At 42.2% G+C, this 10173-nt stretch overlaps 1 protein-coding gene across 1 annotated transcript; it reads right to left on the minus strand.

Moving 5' to 3' along the window:
- Positions 1-3738: 3738 nt before the first annotated feature.
- MGP (matrix Gla protein) lies at positions 3739-6721 on the minus strand. The gene is made up of 4 exons (XM_004387355.1): positions 6661-6721; positions 5213-5245; positions 4309-4384; positions 3739-3880 (listed from the first exon to the last, which is right to left on the minus strand). Exons 1-4 carry the CDS (start codon positions 6719-6721, stop codon positions 3739-3741), a joined length of 312 nt encoding a protein of 103 aa, XP_004387412.1.
- Between the last annotated feature and the right edge of the window lie 3452 nt (positions 6722-10173).

The raw sequence follows: 10173 nt of genomic DNA on the forward strand, positions 1-10173 counted from the left end.
CAAGGGAGCCCACCAGCGTGATGGCAAGGACCAGCGAAGTGGCTCTCCAGCCAAGCAGTGCCACACAGCCTGTCAAGAAGGAATGGAGATGGCACGTGGAGTAAGGTGTTCCAGAGAAAGTAAAGGAAGTAGGTGAGAGAGAGATATGGAACAAAAAGAAGCCAAAAAAGCAACAACAGCAAGAAAAAAGATGGCACTGAAAGAGCCAGCTGGTGTGGGTGGGGCAAATCCAAGTGGCAAGGAGCTGGTGTCTCCCAGGCTGAGTAAACATGGCCAGCTAGAGAGCAGCAGAGGCTGAGCAGGGGGAGGAAGGATGGGGGGTGGGAAAGTGTGTATCGCTGGTTACCAGGTGCTCTGTCTTCTGCTGGGAGCTCTGTGAAGCTGCCTTCCTGTACTCCTTGTCAACCGTTCGTGGTGGCTGAGGGGTCCAAGATGGTGAATCCGTGCTACATTAGCTGATAGGGGACCTCCACTCTGTAGCTCTCCTCACTCTCTGGTCTCTGTCAGTTTCTCATTCCCTTCTGTGCTTGGTTGAGTTCTTTATCCCTTCATTTGATGTTTAAGGTTTCAGGATTGACGTTTGTCTCTGTTTTACTCAGTTTTTGGGTCCCTGCTGTGGAGGGACAGTGCAGTGCTTCTGTCTATAGCTCCATGTTGACTCCACCCCTCAGTTCTTTCTATCCTCTGGCTGTAAGAGATTGTTGTTGGTGTTGGTTGTTATGGAGTAGGCTCCCAATCATGGTGACCTCAGGTATAACAGAACAAAAGGAGATGGTGGTGGTGGTTGTGGTGGTTGTTTGCGGTTGAGTTGATTTCAATCCATATTGACCCTATGGGACAGAGTAGAACTGCCCCATAGGGTTTCCTAGACTGTAATCTTTATGGGAGCAGGTTGCCAGGTCTTTTCCTCCATGGAGAAGCTAGTGGGTTTGAACCTGACCTTTCACATAACCATTGTTCCACCAGGGCTTCTTAAAAGGAGATTAGAGTCTCTTTACGTGCTGCTAAGGAAGCCCTCTGGCTTTGACACTTTTGTTTATATTGGTGATTAATTACCCTAAGCCTTTCATTGTCTCTCTCCAATGTATCAATGGCCTCCAGTAACAACCATCTGATCTTAAAGTCCTTATAATTGGTGTTTTTCCCCAAATTCTCAAGTGCTTGAGATAGTGCATTTACCACTGTAATTCCTTCCCCTAGTATTCCATCCCATTCACCATCAATGCTACAACCACATGGCAAGTGTTATTAGTGACCCCCTGACCATCAATGATGTGATCCGCAATGAAACTGGCTCCAAAATGTCACATTAGAGTCTGCTTCCTGGAATCACTCCCAGTATCAACTGTTATAGATTGATTTCCCTGGGAAACATTTTGTGACTCTGAGATTTCTATGTGAAGCTTTATTGGAGAGCACTCTCAGGAACAACACATGTGAAGGATGAGGGAGGTACGATTGGGCAGAGAGATAAGTTGGACGTGGTACACTTTCAACAGAGGCCTCAGCTGATCCTCTGGGGGGAACTCCACAGCTATAAACACTCTTCAGTGTTGTCCCACATTTCGGCAAGGGAGCCAGTTCTTTATATCCCTGCACTGAATGGCTGTGGGATGTGGACTGCTCCTGGGAAGGGGTATGACTTGTATCAGGTGGCTCTCTTTAGCTGAGAACAATTCTAGGAGTGAGACTTAGCTACAAGCCATCAGCTTCCAGCACTTCTAGCAGAGAGGAGAATAATGCCTTAGTCTGAGTGGTACACCACTACATCTACTACAAACTCTTTGGAAAATTACCTCTCTGAGTCTTAATTTTACTTTCTAGTAAGTATTACCCACCATCTTAGTTACCTACAGCTGCTATAATGGACATACCATAAGTAGGTGGCTTTAATAAACAGAAATTAATTTTTTCACAGTTTAGGAGGCCAGAAGTCCAAATTTAGGGTGCTGGCTTTAGAGGAAGGCTTTCTCTGTTGGTTCTGGGGGAAGGTCCTTGTTCCTTGGTGATCTTCATGTGGCTTGGCGTCTATCTTCCCCCATCTCTGCTTGCTTGCTTCCTTGCTTAACCTGCTCTTATTATCTCAAAAGGGATTGATTTAAGGCATACCCTACACTAATACTACCTCATTAACATAACAAAGAAGACCCATTCCCAAATAGGATTATAATCACTATAGGAGTTAAGATTTACAACACATAATTTTGGAGCACACAATTCAATCCATAGCACCCACTTCCGGGGATGTTGTAAGATCTAATGAGTTACTGCATGCAAAGAGCTTAGAAAATAATGAAATACCCATTATTAATATGATGATGGTATAAATTACATAGCACATGTTAACTATTATGAATCTGTTTCAGAATTGAGTGTTCACTGACAGGCAGGACTAGTCAGTCAGCCTATCATTTAGTCAGCTGTGATTGAATACCCTTTATGAGGAGAATATAGTATTAAGGCTATATAGAGAAAAGAAAAATTGAAGTTACAATGGCTTCCCTCAAAGAACGTACCGCAAAATATGTTAGACAAGAGAATACACGTTGAAAAAATTTAATCAAAACATAAATTGAATAAAATTATTGTACTTGACTCTTTACATAAATGCTTGACAGACTGGATGATGGCTTGAGCAGTGCCTTGGGGGCTAGGTGAATTTGATCATCACTGTGGCACAGTGGTTAAGAGCTATGGCTGCTAACCAAAAGGTCAGCAGTTCAAATCCACCAGCCGCTCCTTGGAAACCCTATGTAGCAGAAAATAAGTTGGAATTGACTTGACAGCAATGGGTTTTGGTTTTCATAAAGTACATGAGTTTTGAGCAGGGTTTTGAAGGACTAGAAAGATATTATATAAAGGAGATGAAGGCAGTGGGCTTACCAGAAGGAATGACTGTAATAGATAGGAATGAAGAAGGTATCATGGTAGAGAGGGATGAGGACTGATTGGGATTGAGAAGTCGCGGGCTCTGTCCCTAATTACCAAACACGGAGACTCTTTGAGTCACATTTCCTCATCAGCAAATCCAGGCCTAAGGGAACTCTAGCATCCTATCTGGCTCCATAGTCCCATGATTGAATCACTTTTTCATTTCTGTTGATTGTGAAGGCAAACAGATTTGCTTGGTCCAAGTAGAGTCCAAACTGTGGCATTGAAGAAATGACTTCATTCAGGTGAGGGTGATGAGGTGGATGCAGACTCTGGAATCCACAAGGAAGGAATTTAGGATCTACTTAGAGTTTAGGGGTAGATAAATGATATGATTAGTCATCTATGATGTTTTAAAATCCCAGAAAACATATAATAATAGGAAGAAATTATCCATTGATCCCAAGGTGGTGAGGGTCTGGAGCAGTGATGGTGTGTGAGTGCCTTCTAAGATTCATGCTTCTAATCAACACTAGATACCCGATTAACAAAATCTCCTATACTGGGTTAGGTGGGCTGTTGATTTGAATATCTCAGCATTTTTTCAGAAGAAATCAGGCTCACAAAATGAAAGTATCCAATCAGAAGTTTATTATGTAATAATCACACATCTTAACCCCCTCTGCCCTCCACCACACTGCATTTTCCTTATGTATCAAACATTCGTGGGGGCTGGGGTGCAGCCAGACAAGAGAACACGTTGGAAACAAGCAATGTGTATATGCTTCTATATGTTTCAGTGATGCTACAGCAAGGGAATAGAAAACCAGGCACCAGGCTCTGGAACGAAAGACACCTTGTCCAATCTCAGTTGCTTCCTCGGCGCCGCCTGAAGTAGCGATTATAGGCAGCATTGTATCCATAAACCATGGCATAGCGTTCGCAAAGCTTGAAGTCCTCGCAGGCTTCTCGGTTAATCTCGTGGGCAGGCTTGGAGCGTTCTCGAATCCTAGGAAGTGGAAAAAGGGAAAGGCCAAAATAGAGACACATAAAGAGAAAGGAGAAACAAGAAAAAGTTAAAAAAAAAAAAGAAAAGAACATGAAAAGATTGACGAGAACACCCCCACCAAAACAAAACAAAACATTAAATAAGAGATATTTGAAGAAAGGAGTAAAAGTAGAACAGGAGGGAATTTTTTTTTGTTTTAAATGAAAACAGAGGTTTTCTTTCCACCTTCCTCCCCTTCTCTTGTCTAGTTGTTCACAAAATAGTATTCCAAAAATTCAGTTGTTTTCTATATATTGTTTTTAAATTCTTTGATGTTAGGATACAATTGGAAATAATACAGATGAGGAAAAGCCTGTTTCTTACGTCATTCAGATCACAGATGTTACACTGGAGAAAAATTACCTCGCCCATCAAATTTTGTTACCCACCTTTCCTGGACTTTAGCTCTCCATATATTCTGTGGGGATATAAAGCTGTTAGCGTTTCTCCTGTTTAAGAAGGGACCTTCAAACAGAAAATGAAGATACGCAGTTTTAGGGAAACAGTAGCTGAAAATATTTCCATGAATATTCTCTGACATAAATATACTTCAAGGCTCATTTCTTCATGCATCACACAGAACCCAGAGAGCTGTGAAAATCAAAGGCGGAGGATAAGGCAGATTTCATAAACTGCCTAATGAAAAGAAATCAATAACCCTCATATGTCTTAGAGACTTGTCACGTGGGCCACAGCATTTTTTCTATCTTGTTTTGCTTTCCGGCAATCGTTTTGCCTTTCTCAGTTTTGCTGTTCCTACTTGGTGTTTTGTTAATGCCTTTGAGGAGAAATTCTATCTGTCCCCAGAATTTGTAAAGCAAAACTTTAGATTGTCAGTGAATGAGCAGTTTAAATATTATAAAAAATAATGTATGAGTTAAAAATGAGAGTAAATGTTATTTTTGCCTTCACTTAGTCTCTGTAAGTCCAAATAGTCAATAGCATTTGACATAATGTGGCCTACTAGCTGATTCGGCCTCCAGGGCTGTATTTTGCCATTTGTCATTACTCCTTGTTTTCTATCTGCATGATTGATGTGGTGTCAAATTAAAATTTCCAAAATATTTTATGTACATGGAATGCAGTTTAAATGTTATATTACACTATTATCAAGCTTAAACAGTTTCTTGTTTGGTGATTTTTATAGTTATCGGACTTTTAAATTTACTTTAATTTTCCCAAAGAGGCCTCTTTTTCCTCCTTGTTATGTGGCTTATCATTTTGTTTCTATGGAAACGGGGAGAGATTCTTTAATGCATGAGATTTAAATACGGAAGACAAATATTCACTTACTGATTTCATAGGATTCCAAGCTTTCATGAGATTCTGGAATTAAAAAGAAGATTCATTTTATTGTTACATATCGCACACTACATTTGTCTAAATATAGGAGAGGAAGGAGAGGGAAGAGTCAAGAAGATGTGAGGAACGTATTTACCAGTGTTGTTATTGCAAATTTCAGGAATTTAGGATTTACAAGTTGTTTTCCTAGCTCTGCCCTTGCTAGGGAAGTCTCTACACTTCAGTTTATCAGATGTCAAAGGAGCTAGTGGCCAGTCTCGGCTAAAATTTCCCAAGGGCTATGAGGTCTTCAGACTAGTGAAAAAAGACAATTTAAGTGCGGCACAGAAGTACCCAGAGAGAGAGAGAGAGAGCCTTCTTTGATTCATCTGGGGCAAAGGTACAGGAGGGTCCAGAAAACAGCCAGGTTTTCCAGGCAGGCTGGGCAGTTGCTCAGCTGGGCGTTAACAGGACAGGTTTCTAAGAGGCTCCAAAAGCCTCTTAAGAACCTGTGTTAAACTGGCAGCCACAGAAACCTCTTGCTCCAGCTGAACGACTCGCACTGGGCACGGTGCCAGTTCAGAAAGCAAACCGAGACAATTTCCAAGCAAACGTTTTCCTCTTTCTATCACTCTTCTGGGCGTAGCAGGTAAATTTAAGAATAAGAGACTTAAACATTTGTACGCAAGTGAATTTACCTGAGAAGTTTAAAAAGGGGGTGAAGACATCAAATCCTCTGATACAGAAATTTTGTGAATAATTTCAAAAGTAAGGAGTGTAAGACATTTGGTTGTTAATATCATTTAGGCTTAAAAACAACTAAAATATTTGGATTATTGAAGCATAAGGCCGATTTATTTAAAGAATTTTCCTTCAGATTTTCTTTCATAAGCTTCTAACAGACCCAGATATTGAACAACACCTAGAAAAAGGCAATAGAAGTCATTCAATCTGTTTTTCTCTGAAATTAGTTAAATGTAGAAGAAGTTCACCTTCAAATTAACTCAACAAATGCGGTAAGTTCAAGAGATTGTCCTGTCCCTAAAGAGGCTGTACTTAACACTTCACATAAAAACTGATTTTCTTAATGGTAACTCATTTAACCTACCTTCAAACAATTGACACCAAGTCAAAACGAACGTCCTTAAAAATGAGAATGCAGGGGCTGGGAATTTGGACATCTTTTTGAAAATATCTAAGTTCCCAGGTGTATATCCATTCACTCTGAGTGACTTACCATTGAAAGAACTTGGTTTACAAGCATCTGGATATTTAGGATGTAAAAAGACTTGATGGAAATATCAGTGTCCACGGGAACTGAGAACTGTTAAATTAATGCCATTCTAAGATTATAGCAGAGAGAGGAAAAAGGAGGAAAAAGGGGGAGGAAAAACCAAAATAAACTGAAGTCAGAGGTGGAAAAGCAAATCCGAGAAATGGGAGGGAGAAAGGTTCCTCACCGTAACACAAAACCGCCCCGGCGAAGGCAGCCAGAATGGAGAGAAGGAGCAGGCTCTTCATGGTCTCTGTGGTGGTTGTCCCGAGGGTAGTCTCAGTGTCCTGGCAGCAGTAGGGACAGAGGTCCTACAGGCTGTTAGAAAAGGCTGTGGAGCTTTTATAAGACGTAGAGCAGCTGGAAGGGGAGGAACCAGTGGGAGGGGGCTTGAGAAGGTGGGGGCTAGTTGGCACTAAACTAGCACTGGGACTTTTCCCAAAGACTCGTTCTTTCCAGATATTATCTCCTCCGCGTGGGCAGTTTTCCCTCACTCCTAGGTGTGATCTCTGCTGCAGCAGGATGCTGTCCTGGTACAGAAGTTGTGGCCACCCCAGGATGGAGGCCAGACCTGGGCAAAAGTTCACAGAGAAGGGAGCTGCCTTTCTAATTCCTTCTCTGGTCTACCCTCCCGGTTCTGACCGCGAGCCTTTCGGGTTTGGTCCACAGACAGAGCCGTACTGTTTTCCTTGTTTCCCTGATGGGTGGGTTTGAAGTTCTAGGGGAGAAAGGGCATTTTACATTTCACTTTCTGTGCTGGTTAGAACTTAGCCTCATCTTCCCAGTAGGGCTGAAATATAAATCCTGGGCCAATCAGGCACTCACCTGCTGATACACACCTTTTGCATTTTCCCAAGTGCTCCTGAGGGTAAAGATGTCCGGCGACCCCCAGAGTTCTGCCTCCTCACCTGGCTCCGTTATAACTTGCCCATCCAGTTTTGCAAACTGAGTCCAAACCTGTGCCCTTATGCTCTTTTAGGCTGGGTATCACTGATCTAAAGTGCAGCAAAAATAAGGGGGCTCTAAGCTCTCATTTGCCAAATGCAACGTCTTACGAATCAACTAATTCAACAGGCTTTTAGTGAGTGGCAGATGAGATGCAAGGCACTCTGCTAGGTGCCATGGGGGAGCAAGAGACAAATAAGACATGTCCCTAAGAGGTAAATAATAGCTATTTGCTATTCACTTGGAGCCCTGGTGGTTCAGTGGTTAAAGTGCTCGGCTGTGAACGAGAAGGTCAGCGCTTGAATCCACCAGCCACTCCACAGAAGAAAGATGTCGCAGTGTGCTTCAGTAAAGATTACAGCCTTGGAAACCCTATGGGACAGTTGTACTCTATCCTATAGGGTTGCTATGGGTCAAAATTGCCTGGATGGTGATGGGTTTTGTTTTTGTTTGCCATTCACTTTGCTCTGCAGTGGTAACGCATCCTCAAACACAGATTTTCACAATGTGCACCTCTACTAGACCTTCAGTACCAGAGATGCTATTTTTATTTTTATAGTATTTCCAATTGGTAGCTCTGATTACTGTGTAGAGAGAGGTCTTTTTGTTCTGCCTCTTAGAAAATTAGAAAACTTTTTCTACTGGTTGCTGTGTCTCTGTTGTCTAGGTATCCAAGAGTCTTCTCTGCCGGCAAACTGACTGCAGTCTCAGTGTGGGAGACTGCAGAAGAGCTATGCTTCAGAACCTCTGACCCTTGGGCTACCCATTGCCATCGAGTTGGACCTCAACTCATGGCAACCCTACGTGTTACAGAGTAGAGCTGCTCCATAGGGTCTTCTTGGTAGCAGTTCACCAGACCTTTCTTCCATGGCACTACTGGATGGTTTCAAACTGCCAACCTTTTGGTTAGTAGTCAAGCGCAAACCGTTGGCGCCACCCAGAGACCTTGACCATTGGGCTAGAACAACAAAAAGGCTTGAGTGGTGGTGGGTGGATGTACTTACCATACTGATTTATTTCAAGGAGCAATGATGAAAAAATAGCTGAGGCCTCTTGCCTCATTCATCTTTTTTTTTTTAAATTTTTTAATTTTACTTTAGATGAAGGTTTACAGAACAAGTAGTTTCTCATTAAACAGTTAGTACATATATTGTTTTATGACATTGGTTACCAACCCACGACATGTCAACACTCTCCCTTCTCAACCTTGGGTTCCCTATTACCAGCTTTCCTGTCCCCTCCGGCCTTCTAGTCCTTGTCCCTGGGCTGTTGTGCCCCATTAGTCTCATTTTGTTTTATGGGGCCATCTAGTCTTTGGCTGAACGGTGAACCTCGGGAGTGACTTCATTACTGAGCTAAAAGGGTGTCCGGGGACCATAGTCTTGGGGTTTCTCCAGTCTCTCTCAGGCCAGTAAGTCTGGTCTTTTTTTGTGAGTTAGAATTTTTTTTCCATATTTTTCTCCAGCTCTGTCCGGGACCCTCTGTTGTGATCCCTGTCAGAGAAGTCAGTGGTGGTAGCCAGGCACCATCTAGTTGTACTGGACTCAGTCTGGTGGAGGCTGTGGTAGTTGTGGTCCACTAGTCCTTAGCACCAATCTTTTCCTTGTATCTTGTTTCCTTCATTCTCCCTTGCTCCCAAAGGGGTGAGACCAGTGGAGTATCTTAGATGGCTGCTCACAGGCTTTTAAGACCCCAGATGCTACTCACCAAGGTAGAATGTAGAACGTTTTCTTTATAAACTATGTTATGCCAGTTGAGCTAGATGTTATCCGAGACTATGGTCCTCACAGCCCTCTGCCCAGTAATTCGCTTCCTCAGGGAGTTTGGATGTGTCTATGCAGCTTCCATGACCTTTTCTTGGACAAGTTGTGCTGGCTTCCCCAGTATTGTGTACTGTCTTACCCTTCACCAATGTTACCACTTATCTATTGTCTATTTAGTATTTCCCCCCACCCCTCCTATGCCTCGTAACCATCAAAGATTGTTTCTTTTTCTGTGTAAACCTTTTCATCAGTTTTTACAATTGAGGTCTCATACAATATTTGTCCTTTTGTGTTTGACTTATTTCACTCAGCACAATGTCCTCCAGTTTCCTCTATGTTATGAGATGCTTCGCAGATTCATCATTGTTCTTTATCGTTGCATAATACTCCATTGTGTGTAGTTTGTTTATCCATTCATCTGTTGCTGGACATCTAGGTTGTTTCCATCTTTTTGCTATTGTGAACAATACTGCCATGAACATGGGTGTGCATGTGTCTATTCATGTGACAGCTCTTATTTCTCTAGGATATATTCCTAGGAGTGGGATTGCTGGATCGTATGGTATTTCTATTTCTAGCTTTCTAAGGAAGTGCCACATCATTTTCCAAAATGGTTGTATCATTTTGTATTTCCATCAGCAGTGCATAAGAGTTCCTATCTACCTGCAGCCTCTCCAACATTTGTTATTTCCAGTTTTTTTGATTCGTGCCAATAATGCTGGGGTGAGATGGTATCTCATTGTGGTTTTGATCTGCATTTCTCTAATGGCCAGTGATGGCAAGCATTTCCTCATGTGTCTGTTAGCTGCTTGAATGCCTTTTTTGGTGAAGTGTCTGTTCATTTCCTTTGCCCATTTTTTAATCAGGTTATTCGTCTTTTTGTTGTAGAGGTGTTAGATTTTCTTGTAGATTTTAGAGATTAGACCTTTGTCTGACTTGTAATGTCCAAAAATTTTTTCCCAGTCTGTAGGTTCTCTTTTTGCTCTTTTGGT

Source organism: Trichechus manatus, unplaced genomic scaffold (genome assembly GCF_000243295.1).
Source record: "Trichechus manatus latirostris isolate Lorelei unplaced genomic scaffold, TriManLat1.0 scaffold00184, whole genome shotgun sequence".
NCBI classification, from domain to species: Eukaryota; Metazoa; Chordata; class Mammalia; order Sirenia; family Trichechidae; genus Trichechus; species Trichechus manatus.

Coding starts and splice junctions, on each gene's coding strand:
- MGP (XM_004387355.1), bottom strand. CDS start 6,721: ATGAAGAGCCTGCTCCTTCTCTCCATTCTGGCTGCCTTCGCCGGGGCG. Junction 5,246..6,660: donor CGGGGCGGTTTTGTGTTACG/GTGAGGAACCTT, acceptor TTTTAATTCCAG/AATCTCATGAAAGCTTGGAA. Junction 4,385..5,212: donor CTTGGAATCCTATGAAATCA/GTAAGTGAATAT, acceptor TTCTGTTTGAAG/GTCCCTTCTTAAACAGGAGA.